We start from the raw sequence: 26,996 nt of genomic DNA, 5'->3' as shown, positions 1-26,996 counted from the left end.
CAGGCTACCTTGGCCTATAAGGTCCTCTGAAATCTTATTTCTACATATTGTACAAATACAACTTGTATGATGTCTTCTTGACACTTGTCACTTGAGTCATAAATCCCTCAAATACACCAGTCTGTTCTTACCTGCGACCTTCACAATTGTTATTCCCTTCACCTAGAAAACTATCCTTTTCTTCCCTTTGCTTTCAACTTTCCATCTTCCAGGTCCCATTCACATATCACTCCTTCAAAGAGGCCTTATCTGAGGCCTGAATCACTCCATCTCATTATTTCACATCTTTATATCAATCATATCTCAAACCACTATACTTATATATTTATTTCTTGTTATGTTTAATCATCTCTCTTCTCCATTAAATCACTTAAAAAGTAAGACTATTTATAGTTTTATTCCATAAGATAATACATTTATTGAATAAATGTACTTATTACAATTACTTGGCAGCAGAATGAAAAATAAAAATTCAACCGTTTGTTGATTCCAACATGATGATGTTTATGAGGAGTGTTTTTGCCAACATGCAAACGATAGCAGGTGAAAATCTTATATAGTGATGCTGAAAGACCTGTTGTAGGAAGTCATCCATTTCATTGGAAAATGGAGAAGTGATTGAGAAAGTGATTCTTACATAAAATTTCTCTTAAGACTTCTCTGTATAGCATCGCATTCTTTTAATTTTTGAGAATTTCATACGTGCATACTGTATTTATATAATTTCTGCCCCCTCCACTCTCTCTCCTAACTTCATGTGCCCCCAACACCTTGTCAGATGCAAGACCTCTTCTTTAATTTTGTTACACACACAAATACACACATAAACTTTTAAGTCTATTGATTGTTCCTCGTGTGTTCATGTGATTAGGACTGAACACTTGGAAAACCTATCAGGTCTCTTATTCATGGAGAAAACTAATTTTCCCTCTCAGCAGCCATTGAATGGTTGCAAGTTTTCATCTAGGGGTGGGGTCTTATAAAAGTATCCCCAACCCATGTTTGCGTGTTGACTTTTATGGTCATTATGCAGGTCTTCTTTTAGGCAATCATGTTGTTGAGATTTCATGAACACAGCTTCCCTATTAAGTCTAAAAGTCACTATCTTGCAACAGGCATCCTGGTCCTCTGGCTCTTAAGTTTTTTCACACCTTCTTCTGTGATTTCCCTAAGATTTAGCTATGGGGTTTATAGTGTAGATGTATCAACTGGGGTTTGGGTACCTCCACTGCCATTTATTCTCTGCATGTGGACCAGTTGAGATCTCTGTAATAGTGTCCATCTTCTGCAAAAAGAAGCTCTTCTTTAAGAGCTACATTTACAAGTTAATATATGGATAAGTATTTAGAATACAACTAGAAATTATATTAGTTTAGGAAAAAATGGGAAGAATGGTTTCTCCTCTAAGTCTATGATCTCTCTAGGCATCAATAATTGGCTATGTTTACAGTAGCAGGCATGAATTCCCTCAGATTGAGCAGGTCTTGTGTCCAGCTAGACAACTGTTGGCTGTCTCTCTCCCCAAGATAAGGCTGCCACAAATTGCACCATAGGTAGGACTACTGATTGCTTCTCTCCCCTGGCAGCTTGTATACTTCCTCTAGATATTGTGAGAGCCAATCTTCAGGGAGGAGGCTTCCAGGTCAATTCTAATTTGATTCTTCTAAGTCCTGTGTTCAAAATGACTTGTGTCTGTGGCAGTAGGGCCCTATTTTCAATTTCTGGGAGGCAACCACTGGCAGTAATAGCCTATATTGTTTAGAGATTCTCTTAGAAGCTCCTGACTAACAACTCAAAAGAAGGTTTTTACATGCCTGGAACTGGGGTTTCTGTTAGATAGTCTAGGACTCTTGTGTATGTGGAAGGGTACATTATCACCTCATGTGAATGTAACTCCAATATAAGTTACAATAAATTTAAATAAGCTTATAAAATAATGTGTTTCCCCATTGCTTTTTCAAACATTTTTAGTGTTATTTCCTCTCTTCCTTCTCTTTCCATATTACTCTTCCTCCCCTCCCCCCCAGTTAAAGTATCCCACCCATTTTCCCCTCTCGCCTTTAATAACACCTATGCCATACTATCTCCCTTTAAGCCAATCAATGACATATACTTGGAAAAGGAAAAAAAATAGCTTGCCATATAGGCATTACAGGTCTGCCATAGCACACATACACACATGCATACATATATACACACAAATGCATGCACACACATACAATTTAGAAACATCTCCTCTATGCATATTACTGCAAACTTTTATTACATTGATATTCAGTAAAATTTTCACATGGCATAAAAATAATATCATAATTTCCACTAGTCCATTGAATTCACCATTTCGAAATGAATATTATAACTTAGCATGCTGCTCTTCATGATATTTGGAAGACATGAACATTATATATTTTATCAAAATTAGGAACAATTTAATTTAAGTGATTTATAAATAAGTAAAATTCAGTATATTTTGGCATATGAAGTCAAGCTGGATGATGGTTTGTTGTACTATTGTTTGTTTTTAGGTGTATTTCAAATTTTTGAAAGTAATAGAAACTTTTTAATAAAACTAAAATCATGTCATTAACCCTTTTTCTTTTTATTAGATGAATGAAACATTCCATGAATCAAACCTGAGAAAACAGTACGTCAAATCTCACACTGTCCAAGTAAGGTATGCATAGCAGCATTAGAAACAGTTTGACCTTCACCTCTACATTGCTTTCCAACAAAATGTGTTTCTGTGGTGTGCAACTTTAAGTGTGAAATAAAATTGAATTTAGTGTAGTAAAACTCCCCATGCTTCAGATATATATATATATATATAATGTTTTATCACTTTTTAGAAAATGATTACAGGGCTAAGGAGGTGGCTCAGCAGCTAAGAGCACCTGTTGCTCTTGCAGAGGACTAGGTTCAGTTCCCAGCACTCATATGGTGGCTCACTACCCATCCATAATTCCAATTCCAGGCTAGCCAACACCCTCTTTTGACCTCCTTGGGTACTGCATGCACATAGTTCACATACATACATGCAAGCAAAACGCTCATACACATAACATAAGATAAATAAATCTAAAAACAGTAAAAATACAAATTGACTAAACTACAACCATGAATTCCAACTAATTATGAGCATCAGATAAAAGTTAAATGGTCTGCTTTTATTTGACGGTACAAAATCAAAAAGTATATCTAAAATTGAGAGTATACTTAAAACTTTTTAACATGAATAAAAGAGGGACATTGAGATGACTTATAGGGTAGAAGCACTGGGACACATCCTGGTGACCCAATTTCCATCCTAGGGTCCCAGAGAGATTTGACACTAGAGAGCTGTTCTCTGACCTAATATCCATGAATATATTCTGATATAACATGAATGCTAACACACACACACACACACACACACACACACACACACACACACACACACACACATTGAATAAAAAAAATAATTTTTGCAACCGGTTCATTCAAAGTAGAGACATTTCACATAAAAAAGGACTTAGGGATTTTTGTTTAAAAATCAAATTCATTTACCACCCTAGTCCTCCACACCACATGGCAACAACAGACAAAAGCTATTGTGGCATAGTGGAACATTCCTGTAACCCCATGACTAGGGGGCTGAGGATACGAGGGGGGTTACAATTTCTAAGCCAGATGGGGATACATATTGAAAGCATCTCTCATTAAGAAGTATATAGATAAAATAAATGATAAATAATAGATGGCAAAACATCTAGGAACTGAGTGTTTAACAGTTTGCAACAGACGCTAAATATTGACAAAATACATCCATAGTGCATACTAGGTTTCCCTCCTTCAAAGTTTGGGAACCTACAGAAGTCAAGTTTCACAGCTTTATACATAGTCAAGATGTCCATACATATAGATAAAGAACAAAGAATCGGGGGAGATTGGTATGAATAGAAAGAAGCTCAAGCAGTTGGGAGTTCACATATTTGACAAGGTGAGAAGTTATGTCCCTAGAACCCCACCTCTGTGACAAGGGGGTTCATGGGAAGGAGAGTGGATAAAGGAGATAAATTTTTTTGTCACAAAGAAACAGATCCCAGTTAACAACAGTTCTTCAAAAACTATTTGCCACCTCTTATTTGTTCCTACATCACTAGATTTTTTTAACCCAACAGGAAATAATATCCAAAATATTCTATCTATAAGCTTAGAATGGAGCTAATATAATTCCGTTTTAAAATACGTGTTCATTCTTCATCACTTCAAGTAACTGATGTGAGCTCTGCTGGGCATTAGGAAGTTTCAGTAAGAATAAAATACAACTCACGCCCTCATTACTAATTTAGAAACCAATCAGATAATTAAATCATTAATTAGTACTTATAAAGGTAAAAAGTATGTAAAATTGATAATCTAGGTACTGGGGACCTTCAGTTTCTAAATCCCCGCATAACACAGTCATGTACACAAAAACTAACACAGACTTCTGTTGGACCCCAGATGGAACCAAGCTGTGATCATGGGGTAGAAGCATCAACTTGAACAAAACTAGGAGGCTTTTGCTGACTTCTGTCGTAGAAATGATGTTCTTGAGTAAGCTAATGATTATTGTTTAAATAAGACAGTCTCCCCCTTTGATTAGATATGTCATATTGTCCCTTGCTACTTAAATACCATATCATTATTGAAATACAATGAGAAAAATCCTGTGCATGATGTTATATGGGAACTAAATAATTAACACCCATGGAGACACAGTAGTTTTCTTTTTTACCCAGGGTTAGATACACACAGAAGCATAAAACCAAACTTCTCATTTCAAATGATTCTTTAGTGTTAATTAATTTTGATGCAATCTTAAAGTCAAGGGGTTCTCAGGAAAGAAGGGACGTATCCAAAATGAATTAGTCAATCATTCATGTAGGGAAAACCATTCTTAAAATGTAGTAATTCCATATCCCTATGAGAACAACCATACAAAAATCCAGCAAAAAGTTTCTAAACCTTCATGATCCACAAAAATAACCAGCATTTTAAAACTATATTGAATTTAGCTGAACATATATGAGACTATACAAATGCCTATAAACTTAAATTTTCCTTTTTATCCCCCTAGATATTTTACAAATAAATACAATTGGAAGTCAGCCTGGATATATTTAAAGCTCAAATTTAGGTTAAAATTAATCAAGCCTATAACAAATTAAAATAAATTCTCCAGTAAGGCATAACATAATAATCACATTAAAAAAATATAACAGAAGAAAATAATAGAAATAAGGTTTGTTGTCACTATGGGAATCGTGGATCTTGAGCACAGTTTCCATTTTTGTTCACATGTGTCCTGAAAGTTTGAAAGAGGGTGCTGTAGGGTTCTAAGTTACATAGAGCTCCAGATGGCTGGTTTGCTGATGCAGAAATGCATTTTAGTTCTAGGAAGCCATTGTAAGACACAGAAATAGAAAGCTGTAAGTAATAGCCCTTCTCTAGAGTCAGTTACAGTTACCTCCTCGTAAAATGTAACTACATAGAGAAACCCTGTCTCAAAAAAACAAAAAAAAATGTATAGTTTATGCATTTGCATCTTCAATTTAGAATGACAAGTAAAATGAGTTCACTCTGTAACACTCAGTCCTGATATTCAACAGGTAAATAGATAATGGCTCACTATTTTAAACTGTGACTACCTTTAAAACAACAACAAAATAAAACAAAAAATGATAGATGATTCCTTTTCACCTGTTTTTCTGTTCATTATTTTCTACTAGTTCTCCCTACAGAGTTCATACTGGGTTCATAATTCATTTGTATTAACAAACAACTTTCATTCACTACTGTGATATTCAAAATTCTTCTATATCCATTAATAAGAAGCTCTTGATCTGTAATGATTTTTTAAAAACTAGTAAATAAGATTATCATCCCATTTTGGAGATTAGAACCAGGAAAAGTGAATGACAGCAACTTGCTATATAATCATAGTGGCAGATACTAGATATAAAATTCAAACTCAGTTTCCCTGGATATAAAAATAAAACAACTCATTCATTATATCCATAAAATATTGTCTCCTCTCCCTTGAGAAGGACTCTACAGTTCACAAAACATAATAGTTCCACTATATTGTGTCAACCATTGCCCCTTTATGAACTCTCCACCCTGCAACTAAAAATGATAGAGGTTCCATCATGAAATGACATTCTATCTGTTTATGTTTTACAGCAAAGCCAATGGGAAAGTGGTGATACATGTTGTGCTGAAATTTAAAGCCTGTTATAGCAATAATGTAGAAAAATTCTGGGACAGCGTTGAAACCATTTTGTATCAGAAGCTCAAAGGCCAAACTGAATTACTTATAGATTTTTCCTCATTTAAATTTTCAGGTAAGAATACATATGGTATGGAATGACTTTCATCTTTCAATCTGAATATGGTGTTTTATTATACACATGAAGCAGAATTTCTTCCTTTAAATGTTGTACCACAGAAAACGATAGCAATTTTTGTGTGCTGTGAAAGTAACCAGAATCTCAAATTACATTTTTTGGGGCAAAACACAGCAGCCTAAACTGTGGCTTACTCTGCAGTCATAATGCCCACTTTCGTTCTAACAGTCTCAACAATGAAGACTGCCAGGATTGATGGAACTTTTTAAAAATCCATCTTCCTACTTGACACACATTTAATGGAACTTGTCTCACATAGTCACATAGAATCTGGTTCTTATTCTTAGTGAGGAAACAACTTATTCCTGGTTTGTGAGAATAGCGTGGAGCATGATAAAACACAGTCATCTCTGGGACAGGCTGTCAGTTCCTAGAACTACAAATCCTATTATAAGAATAAGGCAGACAATTTGGGGAACAGAATTGAAACTGAAAATATTGCCACTTCTACGGGAAGGACTAAAAGATTGGGGTGGGGGCTCCTAGGACAAGCATCCATTTTCATTGGACATTAAAACATTAAAAAGCAAGATCTGAACGTGCTTCTCCTGGATGAGAAGCCACTGCTGAATTGTACTTCCCTGAGATGTTTCTTCTCACAGCCTTCCTCCTCATTATACACATAGTGGCCTCAAAAAAGACAGGAAGAAAGCAGCCTTCCAAGTTGTAGAGAATTAAGATCCAAAGAGATAATTTTAGAAATTTATCTGCTAACTACGTAAACAAAGACATAAAAGAAATATTATATTCCCAGCATCCTTCCAAATTTTAAATATTATGTAAGATCTCAGGGAAATGAGCACTCTGGTGGTCTCTTCCAAACAACTGATTTTTCTTAGTAGTCCTGTTGCACTGCCAAACTACATTGTTGACAGGAACAGTTAAATGAAGCAGGTTAAGTACAGGCTGTGCTCTGGTATTGTCTGAAGTCTTGGAAACTCTCTGTCCCTCCCTCTTCATCCTTCATCAGAAGTTAGGTGCCTCATAAAACTTGAGTGAGGTTTCACCCGTGTAGAAGCAAACCCAGCAGCTGACAAAGCCATTCTCCCAAAACCACAATGGAACACGTTAATACAGGGCTTATACCCAGGACAGCCCTCACTGAGATGATTTTTTAATCATTGGTCAAGACGTAAGTAGGTCTGTGCCATAGGGATCTTGAAATTTATTTGGCAGCCAAAGCCGCTGTTTCAGCACTTTATGAATACTATGACCTTCTTATGATGACGAGTTAGCTCAGCTACTTACAACGGATATGCCAAGGCTATGAAGTACATTTCACACATGCTGCTTAATCTACCAAAAAAAATCTCTATATATTTAAGACGAAGCCTTACATGCCACTAGCCAGAACTGCTAATTAAAATGAATGGCTGATTGAAGCACAAGTATCCTACAATGTGACTAGGGAAAAAAGGGCAATACAAGACAGTGGCTGAGACCACAGATTCTGCTATTAGATGGCTTGATACCTGGGTTTTTCAGTCCTCTATATGTAAGACTTTGGGAAATTTACTTAACATTTGAATGCCTCTGTCTAACCATGTCATAACAGAAATAAGGATTAGAATAAAAAATACTCCTTATGGTTGTTGTGAAGATTTTGGAGAACAGATAAATTATAAAGAATATTTAAAGACAGGTTTAACACAAGTCATTACTAATTACTGAGTTTTTATCCAGAGAAAACAAAACCGCTCAATATGTATGTTTTATAGATTTGAAAGCTGTCTTAGTTAGGGTTTCTATTATTGTGACGAACACCATGGCCAAAAGAAACTTGCAAACAAATGGGTTTCTTTCATCTTATAACTCACTCGTGGGCAACACTCTATCACTGAGGGAAGTCAATGATGAAACACACATCACTGGAGACAGAAACCTGGAGACAGGAACCCAACCAAATCTTATGGAGGAGTGGTGTCTACTGATGTGCTTCTCATGGCATGCTCAGTATGCTTTCTTATACAACTCAGAACCACCAGCCCAAGGCTGGCACTGCCCACAGTGAGCTGAGTCCTCCCATATCACTCATGAATCAAGAAAATGCCAACTGACTTGCCTACAGGCAATCTGATGGAACATCTCTCTCTCTCTCTCTCTCTCTCTCTCTCTCTCTCTCTCTCTCTCTCTCTCTCTCTCTCTCTCTCTCACACACACACACACACACACACACACACACACACACACACGACAAAATGGACAAAATGGGGATTAGTGAGATGGCTCAGCAAGTAGAGGTATTTGATAACAAGTCTGGTGACCTGAGATTAGTCCCTGGGATCATAGTGGAAGGAAAGAACCCATTCTCACAAATTGTCTTCTGACCTCCACATGCCCAACATAAATGTGCGTGTGGGTGTGCGTGCATGCGGGCACGTGTGCACACATACACACATACACACACACACACACACACACACACACACACACACACACACACACACTAATAAATGAATATAATAAAAAATTTGAAGTCAAAAGAATAGAGATACATACATACATACATACATACATAGACAGACAGGTAGGTAGATGATTATTCTTTTTAATTTGATAGTTTCTGGGTTGTTCTTTGAATCACAACCCTGGGTATCAAGGTCTTATTATTCTGGAATAAAGAGGGTGTCTGCTTCTAAGAAAAACAGAAATGTTATTTTTCATACTCTATTCTTAGATATCTTTTTTCTCATTAATACATTCTAAAGCATAGAATATGTTACTTTTCAAAAACATATGTCTTGAAGTCTTGTGTTTATGATTACGTATTTCTCAGATCACCCTATGGGGGACTGGGTCTCTGCAAACACCAGGAATGGCAGAGTAATGATCCACATGAGGCCAGCAGGAAAACTGCTTCAACACAACTAAGTAGATGGTGCTGGTTCAAACTTCAGGAGTCTGACACCGAGCAATTTATTTTAGGCATATTTAAGTACAGTGTAATTTGGAAAAATGTTTCCTGGTGTAACACAATCCCATGTATACAATAAGGCATGATTACATCAAAACTTTTTTCAAAGAATATGCCACTTCTTTCATAAGGATAGGCTCTATAGATAGACTACGTGTGTCATCTTAAGGGCCTGGGGGAGGATCTGGTATGGTCTTGGTCATGCAGATAGTGCAAAGGTCAGTAGGCTTTTAACTACCTCTGGTCCTGTTTGTAAGAGTCTGGGGGAGCCTGTGGCCATACAGATAACACAAAGGTCACCAGGCTATTAACCACATCCAGTCTTCTGGGTGACAAACAAGTTATACATCTCTTCTTTTGAAGAGCAACCATGCATGCTTAACATTCCTGGTTTCCCTGGAGGTTATCTGTGAGCACAAGGACTCTGTGTCCTCTACAGTGCTGGATATGTGGTCTGGCATGGGGGAAGAAAGATTAGCGTCATGGAACAACTCCCTGATGAGAGAAGGGCTTCTCATTTGCACTAAATCACTTCATTCCTTTCCCTGCTCATTTGACTTTGCTGTGTTATTTTGTTTAGCTCTTTTTATTTTCTCTTTACTTACTATTTTTGAGTCTAAGACCTAGAAACCATATCTAAATTTCAGGGACCCATTGAAGACCCTGTATTAGATCCTCAGAATAAATGGGGACTATTATATTTGACAACCAAGTCCTTAGAGATTAAATTAGCTAAATTAAGATGATACCATACAGGGTTGGAGAGATGACTTAGCAATTAAGAACACTTGCTGATTTTCCAGAAGACCAGGTTTCAATTCTCAGCACCAATATGGCAGTTCACAACTCTGTAACTCCAGTTACAGGGGATCTGACACCCTCACACAAACATACATGCAGGCAAAACACCAATGCACATAAAATAAAAATAAGTATATCATTTTAATAAAAATAATTTTTTTAAAAATATGTTATCGTAGTGGATTAGGGTAGCCCTAGTCCTATGAACAGTGTCCTAATAAGTCTCTCTGAAAGCATAAACTCAAATCAGCCATGTGATAGATGAGGTTAGAGCAACAATTATAAACCAAGGAACACCAAGGAGTCCTTAGAGCACCAGATGCCTAAAAGAAGTAAGGAGGCATTCCTCACCAGAGCCTTGTTGCTATCTTGACTTCAGACTTTACCCTTCACAACCACGAGAGATTAAACTGTCAGGTCACACCATTTGTGATTGTTTATTACACCATCACAAGGAAACTAATAGAGATAACGTTGTAGGGACAACCACATCCAAAGTGGTGATTATCCTAGAGTTCATCAAATACATTGTGACTTCCTAATGGGGAAGCCCTACAGTGGAAGCATAGTTTTTACTGGTTAAACTGAATAAACTGATGATGATACTGATACCAATGAAAGGAATATCTTTGACATTTCAAGATTTGCTAAATATCCAAAATTAGGCCAAACAAAATTTCTCTGCTCCACTGCCTCTCGGGCACCAGTATACTACATGTAATGACTTTTGCCTCAAAGTAGAATTAAAACCCATCACAGCATAGTGCCTGGCATGAAAAAAGAAGTCAATAAGTACCATGCAATGAGCTTTGTAACAACGAGTCTCCTTCAACTGTTAAGTGACAGAAACCAATTCAACTTACTTTCTTTGTTTGGCTCATACAGCTGTGAGGACCAGGATGAAAATTGTTTCTGGTAGGGACAGAATCAGGGACTCTAAGCAGGTCACAGAGAACTGTTTTTTCATTTCAGTATTATTTTTTGGAAAACTTTCCCACTACTTCTTCTAAAGGCAAATCTGAGTATCAGCAGCTCTCAACTTACAAAATCCTCAAGTGGGCAATTCTAATGAAAGAAGAAATGGGTGTTGTGTAATACGCCAGAAAAATCCAATGTGAAGCTCTGCTTTTCCATGATACATCACCAATGAGTATGAACAGGATGATAGAGAACTCTGTACAACTCAGGTCACATGACAGCTAAACTGCATGGATGAAGAATGAGGTGGGACAATTCTCCCACAAAATCTTGGCAAGCAGAAGATTCATCCATTACTTGCTAAACGTGTCTACTGGGGCCATCCTGGGAGTGGGTTGTCACTACTGATAACTTCCTGTCACTTTTCTTCTGATAGTTGTCTATAGAAGTTTCATTCTTATGCCATTCTACAGTCAGGAAAAAGCAAATCATGAGCAAACGACCAGTCCTTTTCCGGAGCAAATTTCCCAGGGCTATCAATCCGAAGTCTAGTAGGATACAATGTACGAGAGGATGAAACACAAGATCAGAGTCCAATAATTTTGGTGTCTGGTTGAGAGATTTTAACCTGGTCCATTTCTACACAAAAATACTGAATTGAGTAGGAATGAAATACACTAAGTACTTACCCCAAATCCTGACTGGTTAAAGAAAAGCTTCAAATCGTGTAGAAGTAAAAGAAAAAAATAGATCAGTGAACTCCACACACAAGGATGATGACCCCAACTCACTGCTGAGGCTTTTCAGGCAGCAGTAATGTTCATGAGAAGCAGTGTTCATGAGAAGCTGGCTAAAAGTGGGGCATGGATTGAGTTAGTAGAACACATATTTTCATGAGTCTTAATCTTGAAACAAGGAATGGCTTCACCGTGTCATGACTTAAATTATTGAACTAACCCATCATTTTTTGATAACTCTTTAAAGACATTTGAAAGAAAATATGATTATCAAAATGTACTTTCTTAGCTAAGAACCACTTTTTAGCTTTAACAAACCTATTTTGTTACCAAAATGCTTCTTAAAATATTTTAATTAGTATAATACCTTAATCATCCATATATATATATCATCTGTTTATTTACTTATTTGAGGCAGGTTTCACTATGCACAGGCTAGGATTACAGAGTATAAGGGTAAACACTACCACCAAGAACAGAAGGAGTTCTTTGTTGCTGTTACCTCGTCCTCCTCCTTTCCCTTCTCCTCCTGCTCCTCTTCCTCCTTCTCTGAGACACAATCTTACTGTGAACCTTGGCTGGCTAGGAACTTGCTTTGCATACTAGGCTAGTTTCAGACTCACAGAAATCCATCTGCCTCTGCCATCTGAGTGCTAAGATTTTCATGGAGGGCAACACTATACCCAGGACAGGGGGTCTCCTTCTTACCAGTCCATCTGAATTTGCCTCTCAGACTTCCCAACTATGAATAGCAGTCATGGACAGTCTACTGGACTAACATAGAGAGCATGTTTCAAATCTAATATTCACTTCCAACCAATCATACCAAATTTCTCTGGCCTTAAAATAAATTCCTTGACTCCTTCCCAAAAGAATGTTTTTGTCAACTGTTCAAATCCTCCCTTTTTTCTTAACAATTTTTGTTCATGCATTCAGTTATCTGCAGGTCAGCCACTAAACCTACCACAGGAAAATGAACATAACTAGAGGTGATTTTTAAATTATTGTGAATTTGCATCTCCATCTGCAACAAATTGATTCACTGAGAATAAACTCATGCCTGTGCTTTAACACCTGTGCCCTTGGAGAAGTCAAATGCACATTTGCTGAGCTGTTTGGTCTTTCTATTTCTTTGTCCTACAAACTGGTTTGGCCTCAGCCTCGCTCCTTCTTCCTCAGCCTAGGAGTGCTGGAATTACACCTGTGAGACACCACTCCCAGGATTCTTTGTGTCCTTTGATCCATCTCCTCCTTGGCAGAGACCAAGCTATTGTTTTCTGTCACTTCCTTAATATAGCACACTGTAAACACCGTCTCTTAGGTTACACTGTTGAATTTGTGATTGTGAGGCCAGTCCACAAGATTTCTAACCTCTGAGTGTGAGCCAGGAGACTTAAATGGCGGAAAATACAGATATCCACAGCTGTGACTCAATCTGAGAGGAAAATGACTCAAGTCATTGCTCAATTCATTGTAGCTTGTCTTCCACATACCCAAGTGCTATTCTATTGAGCTACGGAAGAGCACAACTTTTAAAAGCAAACTACAAGTCCAAGACATTCATTTTCTTTAGAAATTAATATATTAATAAAGAAAACTTCAAGAAAGGAAGAAACTTGTATGAATAACATGGAGTTGTTAAACTATTAGTTCTTTGAGTGTAGAACAAGATTTGTTCAGTCCATTTAAACATTTGTTTCTGAAGATCTAAATATGATTTGATATAAGTTACCAATCATAAAAATTCAAAACTATTGTGGGGGTATCTTTGTGGATTTCTGTGGGCCTCTCTAGCACTTTGCTTCTCCCTATTCTCATGTGGTCTTCATTTACCATGGTCTCCTATTCCTTGTTCTCCCTCTCTGTGGTTGATGCAGCTGGGATCTCCCACTCCCCCAAGCTCTCTTTCCCTCAACCCTCGCCCTTCATTACCCCCACTCATGTCCAGGCTTTTCTCATCCATTTCTCCATCATTGGGCGATCCCGTGTCTTTCTTGGGGTCCTGTTTTCCAGGTAGCCTCCCTGGTGATGTGAGTAGCAGTCCAGTCATCCTTGTTCCACATCTAGTATCCTCCTATGAGTGAGTACATACCATGTTTGTCTTTCTGAGTCTGGGTTACCTCACTAGACATATCATACCAAATGAAAAAGAGTCTCTCTAAAGCAACAGTAAATGGTATATGAAACTATTGCAGATTTCTCTTTGAGTAGGTATAGCCCCCATTCTTCTCTAGCCCAGCTGACTGCCAAGTGCCCTTGCCTTTTGTTTAGACAGGTCAATGTCTGGGAAAGGATTCTTTTGTCTCCCTGGTTTATTGTGCAACCAAATGTAAAACTGTAACTGTAATTGATATGGAGAACTAGATACTTTTTCCTTGATTTATAGAAATCAAGAACATAAAATGAATCAACCTAGACATTTATAGTGTTTACCTCATACTGCAGTTGATATTGCCTTTTAGAACTCTTCAGCAGAACTATCTAGTGAACTGTAGTGAGCTTTCTACACATGATATTTGAAGCATAACTCATTTGTTTACTTTTTCAACATACTTTCCCCACATCAGTTGAGCAAATTTGTGACTCTGTTCACAAATGGACTGCATAGCAAAACTATCTGTTATAAATGATTTCTTCCCAAATCTCTAAAATGATTTATCTATACAGAAATGAGTGGAAAAATTTAAACTATGCCTCATTGCCCAGTTAAATTATTTTGCTCCAAAATAAATGGAAAGTGGGATGGCAAACAATTGAACCATAGCACAAAAAGAACATAAATTTTAAAATATAGTAAAAGGCACTTAACACAAATAGAACCACTAAAACTAAAACCAGAGCTACTACCTGACCAAGCTGCTCCACTCCTGTACACACATCTAAAGGATCCTAAGTCAGCACATCTATGTGTACTACAGCACAGTCAACATTAGCCAAGCTATGGACCAGCCTAGGTATCCATCAATGGATGACAAGAAAATGAAAGTGTGGAACCTATATAAAATGGAATTTTGTTCATCTGTAAAGGAGAGTAACATTATAACATTGGCAGGAAAATAGACACAACTAGAGATTATCATGTCAAACGAAATAAGCCAGACTCAGAAAGACAAATACACATTTTCTCTCATTTGTAGAACCTTGATTGAAAGTGTGCATGCACACATTTGTGCACGTGTGTGTATGTGCCTGTGTGTGCCTTGCCTCTGTGTGTGTGTGTGTGTGTGTTGACCATCAGGGCAAATTATGAAAGAAGAGAAAGAGGTCTAAAGGGATGAAGAAGTAGGAACAAGACAGGGTAATGGAGCATGTGTCATGAAAGCAGAAATGAGGCCAATGGTAAGGAGTAAGAGAGAAGAGGAGAGGCATCCAGAAGACTGAGAGGCAACAGGAACAAAGTATAACTATATGTGTATGAAAAATCAAAGTGAAACCCATCTCTCTATATGTTCACCAAAAAATTAATTTTAATTTTAAAAGTGTAGTAAAAGTAACAACATTCTAGTTACAGGATTATTTTTAAGGTTTGTTCTTGGATTTGGTAGAATGTCACTATTTCTCATACATTTCAGGACATTTCAAAACTGTTTTGCAAATAAATTATAGTGCAAATAAACTTTTATATTTTAAAAAATAAGTATAAATATTTCATTTTTCTCTGTTAATTTGTGAACAGAACTGGCAATCAAGATAGATAAAATGTTTACAGGATGTTTGCAAAAAAAAACAACTTAATTAACATTAATGTTAAGAATAAAATGTGTTTATAAATGTAAATATTTTCATTTTCTTGACTTTTAGACATTGCAATGCCTATAGCAGAAGATCTTCTCAACACATGTAAGTTTATCAACGAAGTTACTTTCCATCAAAAAAATCCGTCCTTAGAATGCCAAGAAGACCTGCAGTTGAGGTGTAATAGGCCTGCCTGCCTTCCAGAAATGTGTGTGGGTGTTACTGTAGCTGCTCTTAAACTGGCTGATATCATGGATTTAAAATGAGGAGCATAATCACGTGTCATAATGGCAGGGAGGATTTAGGGACAAGCAGTGGTAATTAAGAACTTGGAATCTAAAATCAGCTACATGTGCATTTGGGGTTTCAGATCTGCCAAATTCTAGAGGGAAGAATTAGCGTAAGTTCCTTAACTTTCCAAAGCCTTAGTTTCAAATTAGTGTGAAGATGAAATAAGGTAATAGAAATAAATTACTTACCAGAGTACATGTGCTGACAGCTAGCACTCAGTATATGTCAGCTCTTTGTGTTTTCTGTTTCGCCTATAAGAATCCCAGGCCTAGGAACGCTCTCTGGAATTCTGACCCTAGCAACTAAATTTGTGTGCAGAAAGCTATATGCTGTCTATGCAAACCACTTCTTCCCAAGGCGTTGTTTTCACCCCCACTCCACTACTCATCTTAGGAAATATGATCCTCAAAGTGGCTGAAACTCAGAGCAAGCTGTCAAGGAAAGCACTGCATTGATCTGGGAACTGAGACTGACTGTGGGAGCCGGATTAGAGCATTCACCCTCTAGAGCTAGGTGACACTGACCCAGGCTACTCTTACTACCCCTTAGTCACTGCTCAGTTATTGAGGAGGAACTTGGGACAAAATTTAAACACAAGGCTATTTAGGTTTTCTTTTTCATAGACTTTGATTAAACAACCCACAGGTAACTTAATAAAACATCTTGAAACAAATGATTTCAGTGAAATCCTCAGTATCTGTAAATTGAAAATCCACAATTGGAAGGTTGTCAGGTTCATAGAAGTCTTTCCAAGTATGTCAGCAATGGTATTAAAGATGTCATGCAGTCTATCTACTCCCCAGCTGGAACACTAAGACCCTTTCATATCAGAATTCAGAATTTGACTTGATCTATCTAGGGTTCTGATCACATTTGTAATAAAAAGCAAAAGGTGTGCAAAAAAATAAATGAGTAAATAAATTTAAAGAATGGAGCATCAATTGTGACACAATAAATTATATTAAAATATATATTAGAAGTAAAAGGGTAGGGTGGCAATAAACCCCCTGTAGGTTCCATGATTTCTCAAAGTATCAGCCAGCAATCCTCACTGTAGTCTTTAAAGCCTTGAAATTTACCATCTGCTCCCTTTTGATATAATAAAGCTCCAAGGTTCCATGTAGGACTTGAGCAGAGGTAATAACAAGGTAAGGCTGCAGAGGTGGTGGCTGAAAGCTTAACAGACACAACAATCCTGAGTAAATGGGAGCTTCGGATGGAGGTTGACAAATGGATAGAAATTAAGAATCAGGAGTAAGGGCAGAAACAGTGAAGTCAAGCCTCCTAGGGAGGTGCCTATCCCACAGAGAAGGACCTTTGTTTTTATATCTCTCTGAAGGAAGCTGAGTAAAAGCCAACTTCCTTTAGGAGTAGCCCAAACAGAAAGGAGGGTAGGGAGGAACCATCATTCCCTGGGTTCTGGATTAGTTGCTTTATCCTCTGTAGAGTCAATGATGTGGGAGTAGAAAGAAAAAGAGAAGGGAGTGACATTCTCTGAGTCAATGTGAGCGTACTCATTAGACATGGCAGCCACAGCTAAGTGACTCAAGAAGGATGCTTTAACCTGAGGTTAGAAATGTGTTAAAAGCAGTGTGCAAACCAAAAGGTTTCAGAAGGTCAGTTAGGACCTTCAAAAGTATACGTGACTCTCCAATGCTTCTCATGCCTTCCTACCTTCAGGAAAGAAGATCTCAAAGTATATCTAGCCACTATAATCATACATCAATTGTGAAGCAACTGACCAGCTAAATTTTCTAATTCATTTAAATGTTTAAATGTTCTTTTTTTAGTTTTTTTTTTGAGACAGAGTTTCTCTGTGTCACAGGCTGTCCTGGAACTCATTTTGTAGATCAGGCTGGCCTCGAACTCACAAAGATCCACCTGCCTCTGCCTCCCACGTGCTCTTATTAAAGGAGTGCATCACCACCACCTGGCTAAATGTTCTTATTCTTTTTTTTTTTTTTTTTTTTTGGTTTTTCGAGACAGGGTTTCTCTGTGTAGCTTTGCGCCTTTCCTGGAACTCACTTGGTAGCCCAGGCTGGCCTCGAACTCACAGAGATCCGCCTGGCTCTGCCTCCCGAGTGCTGGGATTAAAGGCGTGCGCCACCACCGCCCGGCTTGTTCTTATTCTTTATACAAGTCAACTCTGTTGCCTAGTGTGTCTTACTCTTAAGACTATTGATACTGAGGCCAGCTAATTCTTTGTTTCTTTGGCTCTCCAGTTTATCATAAGGTAGTTAGCAATACCTCTGGCCTTTGTCCACTGGATATCTGTAGACACTCTCCCAAACCCCCACCCACTTATAATAATACAAAGTGTCTCCAACATTGCCAAATACTAGCTACTGCCTTAATCCATGCCTTGAATTAATTACAATTTTTTCACTCTCCAAATGAAGTAATAAACAAGTATTTTTATTTCAAGTTTTACAGGCTTTATTTCTACAAATATTCATTGAGTTCCTTTTATATAATAGGTTCTCTATAGTAGGTTCTAAATACATATTTTTATTAAAAAGCATAATTCCTAATCTTTAAAAGTATTTATGGATGAGATAGCGATCTCTAGTAAAAGAAGACAAATTAAAGAACAAATTCAACACTTTATTGGTGTAAAGTTATGATAGTCAAGAGAACCAGGATCAGTCTGATGAATAACGAACTGTACTATTACTACAAATTTGCTTTCAAGACATCAGAGTCTAGCTGTTTCTATGTTTCTAAGCCGACAATAATGTACAGACCTACCTCACAGAAGCATGTGATTTTGGAAGTTCTGGGCATTGTCACATCATTTCTTTTGTCTAACTACTGTGTATCAGGACTTCTGTTTACCCTATCTCATAACGTTCATAGTCACTCACACTTTCATATGAATATTTTCAAGACATGTATTGCTTTCCAGCCTTCACTAAAGTTTAAAACCACATATTTCCTTGTGCAATGTAGTAAGATTGGTCTCTTCGAAAACCAAACCTATAATTCTACCTACGTCATATATCAAGCCGTAGTAAGACAAGACAGACACAGAGTACATGTGAGTGATAGGCACAGGAGGAGGAGATGTCAATGTATTTGGAATATATTTTCAGGAAATCATATCAGCAGTAAATCCATCTGAATTTCTCCAAGACAGTGAGATTTTGCTGAGTTACTAGTTAATAGGGACATATGTTATAGGTCGTTTATTTACTATAGCAAGACACATGCATAAGCATTATCAACACCGATGAACTCTCCTTTGAATAGGCTGTGGAAGACGCACAATTACTCCCTCAGGCCACAAAGTAGCAGGAGGCCAGGATGCTGAGGAAGGGGAATGGCCCTGGCAAGCAAGCCTTCAACAGAGTAGTGTCCATCGATGTGGAGCCACTCTAATTAGTAACAACTGGCTTATCACTGCCGCTCACTGTTTCATAAGGTAAGATATGACCTGTGAAGGTACCAAAGGCACTCAAGTACTAAAAGTCTAATAATACCTCCCTACCAGTGTGATCATGCAACTATGCCTCCAACTGCTTAATAGTCCAGTGAGGTACAGCCTCAAAACTGCTCACTGATTTATCAGTAAAATAGTAAATATAGTAGTAGTCCTCCTAAAGAATTTTGTCAAAAGTAGAAATATTGACATTTTGGACTAGATATAATTGTTTATTGTGGAAAGCTGGCCTGTACATTGTAGAACATTTGGCAGCACTCCTTCCCTTAACCACCAGCAATATGTCAATACTAACAACAATAGCGTCTCCAAAACATTGGCAAAGGTGAGTTGGCAAAATGGTCTCAATGTCAGAGTGGCCTCAAACTGGATGTATAGTTTGAACTGACCACAAACTTGCAAACCTCCTGCCTCTGCTTACTAAGTGTTGTGGTTACACATGAGGATTACCACACCCAGAGGAGATAATGACTGCTTTAAAGAGTGTATGATTCCACCGAGAGATTGCCACCTCTCTATCCTCCCTTCTCTCCTCAACACTAGGGACTGAACTCAGGATCTCACACACACCAGACAAGCACTTTACCATTGAGATGGATAAAAATAAAATTTCATCTCTCACTTGGTCAACTCTATTCAAAACCATCCTTGCTTATGATAGCACTTTAGTAAGAGAGCTTGAAAATGTTCCAACAGGACTACTTTTCAGATGATAGTATACAAAATGCCAAATAACAACTAAAGGTAGAAAACAAAAGTATGTTATTTGTTGTGTAAAATGATGAAAAGATTTAAATGATATAATTTCCATAAATTCTTTGTGTTCGCATCCTCATCTACTTTTTATTAAATCTTGTCATTTTATGCTGTCACATTTACCTTTCTAAATCCCCTTCAGTATTTTCTATTCAAGATAAGAAATAAGATGCACTTTCTATAAATTGTCTTTTCTCTTTAATTACTTTTAAGTCACTATGCATAGCTCAGAATGACCTCAAGTTTACTATGTAGCCCAGAGTGGCCTCAAGTTCACCATTCTCTTGCCTCTATCCCTCAAGTGCTAGGCTCACATGCCCAGCTATTGATTATCTTTTAAAGCATATTTTATAGAGTTGCCAAAATGTGTACAAATAATATTGTTTTTATTTCTTCTCTTATAAACAGTTTTTCTGGGGGTGGGGAAAACTCGCCATAGTGGTGTATACCTTTAATCTCAGCATAAACTCAGGAGGCAGAGGTAGATAGATCTCTGTGAGTTCAAGGACAGCCTCAAACTTGCTTCTACATTGTAAGTTCTAGCCAGCCAGAGAAGCACAATGAAACCTTGTATCAAAAAAAGTACCATGGAAATGCAAATGACCTAATTAGTTTTCAAAGATTATGTGACTAATTCCTATAGCTCTAATATATAGAAGTTTTAATAAATAAATCTATTTCCTTTAGGGATGAAAATCCAAAAGACTGGAAAGTTAGTTTTGGGCTTCTTTTAAATAAACCACAAGTACAACGAACTATCAAGAATATTATAATCCATGAGAACTACAGTTACCCTGCACACGATAATGACATAGCTGTTGTGCATCTGTCTTCGCCAGTATTATTTGCAAGCAATATCCGAAGGGCATGTTTACCAGAAGTGACCCAGAAGTTCCCACCCAACTCAGATGTGGTGGTCACTGGATGGGGAACATTAAAGTCTGACGGTAAGGTCCTCACGTCTCCACATTTCAGGACTCTAGCTTCAGGAATTAAAAAGAAATACATTCAGAATTACATCTCAATGTGAAAAACATATTCTCTAGATCATTCAAAAAAGTATAAATGTGCAATGTACTGAAAACTGAGCTCAGTGTCATTCATTTAGAAACTATAATCCCATAGAGTTGTTTGCCATAATGCCCTCGTAATGTCAGTTTTCATAAATTTCTTTTCATTTGGATATCTAATTTCCTACATGTCATTCATCACTCAATAAATATTCATCTTTCATCAAGAAGGTAATATTTGAACAAAACTCACTTATCATATGCATTCTATGACCTTAATCCTGTAGAGTTAATGTCAAAATAAATTTTTAAAGCAGGAAAATAAAACTAAATGATTTTCAGATCTAGAACCACAGTAGTAAACTTAGAAAAAAATGTGTAAATGATTATGAAATGTATGCTTCTGACATGTAAATTTTTAAGTTTACTTTCTAAAACAGACATAGAAAATGTAAAACTCTAAAACATGTTAAAAGAAAAAAATTATGTTACATATGATACGCAAACTAATTCTAAATGAGATTGTTTTCAGCAATAGTTTGGTATGTGGCGTGTTCATAAATATTGCTTTAACTAAAATGTGTTTTATATTGCCTGAAAAGCAATATTATTTTAAAATTAAATACTAATTCACAGAAACTAATATTGAGTTTCTAAAAACATATTATAGTTTGGAGGGCTGGCCACATGGCTCATCAGGTAATGCACTTACCTTCAAGCATAAGAATGTGAGCTTATACACAGAACCCACAAGGTGGAAAGAGAAAACACCCCACGGGTGACCTCTGATCTCCATACTCATGTACATGCATGCATGTGCACACACATATGTTCTCACACAGTAAACAGATATACAAATGTAAAAAATACAATTTTTAAATTCTCTTTTAAAAATTATATGATATTGTTTCTTCAGGAGAAAGTCCTAACATACTCCAGAAAGGAAGAGTGAAGATTATAGATAACAAGACCTGCAACAGTGGAAAGGCATATGGCGGTGTGATCAAACCTGGAATGCTGTGTGCTGGCTTCCTGGAGGGCCGTGTTGATGCTTGCCAGGTAACTCTTCCCAGCTCCCCCCTCTCTCCCTCCCTCCCTCTGCCTCTTTCTTTTCTGATCGTTTTATATTTCCAATGAACAGTGCAATTTTCTCAATCTTAAAAGTATAAGTGTGTGTTATAGGCAAATCATCTAACTAATATGTATATTGATCTCCGTAAAATAGTATGATTCTAAGTCAGCAGTTTTGTTACAAGAAGCCACGTGTGGAAGTAAGGAAGAGACTCGGGATGAGCGGTGAATCGATGAAACACATCACTGATAACTATAGTTTGACTGGTCTACCTCCAAGAAACCTTCAGATTAGTCTAATACTAATCGGTTATGGAGCTTTCACTCCCTGGCTCCAACATCCTAATTATTTTATTTACTTAACAACTTCTGAGTGGAATCCCACATACGAGGCATAGTTTTAAGATCATTGAGAATATTTGTTTACTCTAGTTATGGCAATCTTCTGCAGCATATTTTAGTTTGAAACCCATTTCTGATGAGGAGCTCGGACAAAGAGATAAGATAGTGCATTTAATTGAACTGACAGAGCAGGGGCTTAAATGGAGGAACTTGGATCTTGTGTCCATTCTTTGAACTCTAAACCCAGTTACTTTTCCTTATTAATGTGCCTCTAATCCCCCTATGCTGTTAATACGTAATAGTCCTGGAACTAACAAAATACACAAGGGGATAGTCCAGGCAGGCACAACTAGTGATAAGCCCAGGAAGAACCTCACTTGATTCAATTGCTGTGTAGAACTTAGTTATTGTACTATGCTTTAGAGATATTGAAATGAGTAAGCACATTACTACACTCTAAAAACAAGAAGACGTACCAATAAGTACTTATAACATACAATTGTCCTCTCTAATTACAGGTTTTCATATTTCTAGTTTTCAAACTAAATAAACCTATTCTTGGAGATGATGAAGAGCTTAAATTCCCACTGTGCTTAATTGGTTAAACAGACTTGTGTCTCTTAACTGACCACAGCCTAAGACCCATTCTTCAGCAACTGCATTGGCTGCACCCTCTGCGGCTTCATCTTCTGCTTCCCCCACACCTACCCTAATACTCTTGAATCACAGTGAGTCACAGAGTAACCTGCCAACTTTGTCAGCTACGACTCACTAGATGCACTATTGTCTTCTTGTAAACCTAAGGAACATATTGACACGTGAGTCTTTACCTGTGCAACTCTGGTGTATCCTATTGTGATATGTCAAATCTTCACCATAGTCTTTTCCTACATATTACATTATGTCCCAGTCTTCTTTAGAATAGTACACTTGCCTGTTTTGTTCACTGTCTCCTCCCATCTGCACAGTGACTTGTACTCTCTATTAATGTTAGCATCCACATTCTTTTAAACCCTTCTGCACATTTTGTAAATATCAGCAAATCCCTCATTCAAGCCAATTCTTAGAAACTTCCTGCAACCCATATAAATCAACACCAAAAGCACCATGTTCTGACTTCAAAATGGGAAAATGGCCTAAATAGACATTTTTCCAAAGACAAAATACAAATGAGTTCTGAGGAGATAGCCATCCAATCATGAGGACCTGAGTTGGTATTCCCCTGCATTAATGGGGAAAAGCCAAACATAGTAGTCCATAGCAATGATCCCAACCCTGGGGAGATGAGAAAGGAGGATCCCTAGCTTCGCGGACTAGTTGGATCAGTGAGTTCCAGGTTGAATAAGAGACCCTGTCACAAAAAAAATAAAATGGAAAGTGATCAAAGAAGACAACTGACACCAACTTGTGATCTCTACATGAACACAAACATGCACACACACACGTGCACACACAAAAAATGCATACTGTTTTATAGGAAAAGGTACTCAAAAATCAATAATCAAAGAAGTGCACATTAAAAAACACAATGAGATATCACTTTAAGATGATATTATGATTATAATAAAAAGAAAAATTGTTTTCAATGATATAGAGAAAATTGTACACTAGTGACAGGGATAGAAAATGGTTCAGTCATGATAGGAAACAGTATGCTACTTCCAAAAACAAACAAAAGAGTCTACAGAGGAAGTCTAAGTCAAATACTGCAGAATCTCATGGAATCTTTAAAGACTGACTCACTAAAACAGAATATACTGATGTCTGTCAAGGCTGGATAGACAGTTTAGCATATAAGAGCATGTACTGCTCTTGCAGAAGACCTGAGTGATTTTTATTCCTAGCACCAATATATGGTGGCTCACAGCTGCCTCTAATTCCAACTTCAGGGGACCCGAGCTCCCCTCTGTCCTCCACAGGCTCTAGAATGCACACACATACACAGAAATAAAAATACATCTTTAAAACAAATTAATAATAATAATAATAATAATAAATGGTTGTCAAGGATGGGGAGGTGGGAAGAAATGGAGAGATACAGTTCAAAACAGGGTACAATTTTGCTTTAAAAAGATTGTAAGTTTGGGGATCTAATATATAGCACAATTACTTTATAATAGCATGTTATCCACTTGAAATGTGATGAAAATAGAATCTTAGTATTCTCATATAAGAAAGTGAACATATGATGTAAAAAGTTACTTTCCTTAATATAGGGAAGAACATTTGCTCAAGAATGAAAAACTATGGCCAATTTTAATGGAGGATGAATGTACACACCTTCCTTTTTCCCTCAGCATAATAGTAACACAGGGAAGAGTATTCCTCAATATAGTGATGACTGCAAAGAAGAAATACCTTCAACAACTCCTTAGTTGATAACTAAGTTGAAACATTTCATACTAATCTTCCACTATTATACTGCATTAGCCGAAGGTTTATACTTATATACTGGGCTTTAGAGAATGATAATGGGACAGAAAAAAATAGGTTAGGCTAGTACCATTTCAATTATTGAAACAGCCAAAGTGTGTGTGTGTGGGGGGGGGTTGTCTTGTTTTGTTCTCATTTTTGATGTCCCCTGCCATTTCTACAAAATGTCACTAATTTATATTATTGACTTATCTTTTTTTCTCTTCAGGGTGATTCTGGCGGACCATTGGTTAGTGAGGATTCTAAGGGCATCTGGTTCCTTGCTGGTATTGTAAGCTGGGGAGATGAATGTGCACTTCCAAACAAGCCTGGTGTCTACACTCGGGTGACATACTACCGAGACTGGATCGCAGCCAAAACTGGTGTCTAGTGTGGTTGTTCTCTACAGAGCAAAGTTCAAAAGTTATAGATCCGTTAAATAAGTTTGTAATCCCCAAAAAAAAACACATTTCCTTAGATATTTTCCTTGTTTTACATATTTAGGTAGAAAATTTAAAGGCATGAAGTTTTAGATTTAAGTCTTTTTTATTAAAGTTTGACAATCCTTTAGTGAGATTATGAACCAAAATATATAATTTTCTCCTTTACTCATCTTTGGGTTGGATATAATTAGAGGAGTGAATATGGTTTTTGTTTACCAAGGAAATTTTCTCTGCTACTTTGGAGGAACGGATATTTGGGTGATGTATCACAGGAACATTAGCTGTAAGTGTTTCTGATTCAATCAGCCATCTCCTGCTGACCACTTCAGGGGTTCCCAGGACCAGTGAGTTTAAAGATGGGGTATAGTCACTGCAGTAATGCTGCCCATAAGAGTTACTCAGGAAAAAAAATATCTATTTTCTTTCTGGTCACTGCACCAAAACCAATTCTTCTAATTCTTTCTTGTGTGAAGTGACAGGAAACAAATGACAACCCTGTGGCGTGTATCAATAGATCAGTGTTTACTGACTTTCACTTCTCTCAGAAGGTGGTTATCATGCAGCTGTAACAACATCCATGGGCATGTTAATCTTGTTTCAATAGGTGGCTTTAATTCACAATGCAAACAATGACACGCTGTTTGTTTCCAAACTCTTAAAATTCCTAAGTAATACAAATTAGCAATTAAATAAACAGTATAGAAATTTTACTCTCATATCACTCTGATTTTTTGCATATGAAAACATTCTAGTGGAGGGTAGAGGTAGGTGTCTGTAACTGCAACGTTATGTTAATGCTGCTGCTCAGTTGCCATTGCTCTAAAACATTATTTAATCTGAGTGCTTTCGCAGACAGGAGTCCATCACTGTCTCTATAGGACTTCATATTTCTCTGTTTCATTATTGGCAATTTACAACTGCCACCATAACTCTCATCATGAGGTAAATTTTGATAATACCTCCCATAAATTGTATTAATAATATTAGTTAATATTTACTGGTTCTTACTAATGCCAGGCAATATATATATATATATATAATATATATACATATATATATTATATATATATATATATTACATCGAAAGTATTCCAGGGAAATGATCCTCTTGGTATTTCAATTTTGTAGATAAATTAACTAATGTATAGAGAAGGGCCAGCAATTTTCTAAATATCAAAGTGTGTCTAATTGCCTAAGCTGGGATTGAAATCATAAAACTCTATTTCAGAGCTCACACTTTTAACAGCTTTCTATTTTATATAATATGATTATGACCTATATATTCAAAAAGAAATTAGAAAATAGAAGTTGGTGAAGAAAATATGATTTACTGATAGTTTAAAGAGACTAGGTCTCTAGTATCATATTCTTTATAATATTTCAGAAACATATGGATAAATTGTAAGTGTATTACATAGATGCTTTTGTAATATTCAAATTATCTTGTTACATATTCCTAAGAATTAGTATTTCTATTAATTTCTGTTTTAGAAAAAAGCATAAACAAAATAAAAGTATATGCATATTGGTGAAGACTGACCTAGCTTGGATCCAGGTCTGACATTGACCATAGAAGAAGTGGGGCTTTTGGTTAATAACCCCTCAAATCAAGTAGAGGCAGATACAGAAAAAAAGATTAAAAATTAGTTATTTACTACCCAATGTAAAATATATGTTCTGAATTAATGGAATATTACCC

General features: G+C 36.8%; 1 protein-coding gene across 1 annotated transcript in view; it reads left to right on the top strand.

Moving 5' to 3' along the window:
• The window catches only part of LOC128108571 (transmembrane protease serine 11C), a 52,731-nt gene extending 27,486 nt beyond the window's left edge, over positions 1–25,245 (top strand). Inside the window, exons 4-10 of the mRNA XM_052735299.1 lie at positions 2,607–2,674; positions 6,205–6,365; positions 15,600–15,638; positions 19,074–19,245; positions 20,707–20,966; positions 21,946–22,088; positions 25,084–25,245. Coding sequence (XP_052591259.1) covers positions 2,607–2,674; positions 6,205–6,365; positions 15,600–15,638; positions 19,074–19,245; positions 20,707–20,966; positions 21,946–22,088; positions 25,084–25,245 — 1,005 coding nt within the window. The remainder of the gene's footprint in view (positions 1–2,606; positions 2,675–6,204; positions 6,366–15,599; positions 15,639–19,073; positions 19,246–20,706; positions 20,967–21,945; positions 22,089–25,083) is intronic.
• Positions 25,246–26,996: the final 1,751 nt, after the last annotated feature.

The sequence above is a fragment of the Peromyscus californicus genome, unplaced genomic scaffold (genome assembly GCF_007827085.1).
Source record: "Peromyscus californicus insignis strain IS unplaced genomic scaffold, ASM782708v3 Scaffold_13__1_contigs__length_99412109, whole genome shotgun sequence".
Taxonomy (NCBI): domain Eukaryota; kingdom Metazoa; phylum Chordata; class Mammalia; order Rodentia; family Cricetidae; genus Peromyscus; species Peromyscus californicus.
Note: the sequence above shows the minus strand (reverse complement) of the source record. Positions and strands in the feature narration are given on the sequence as shown.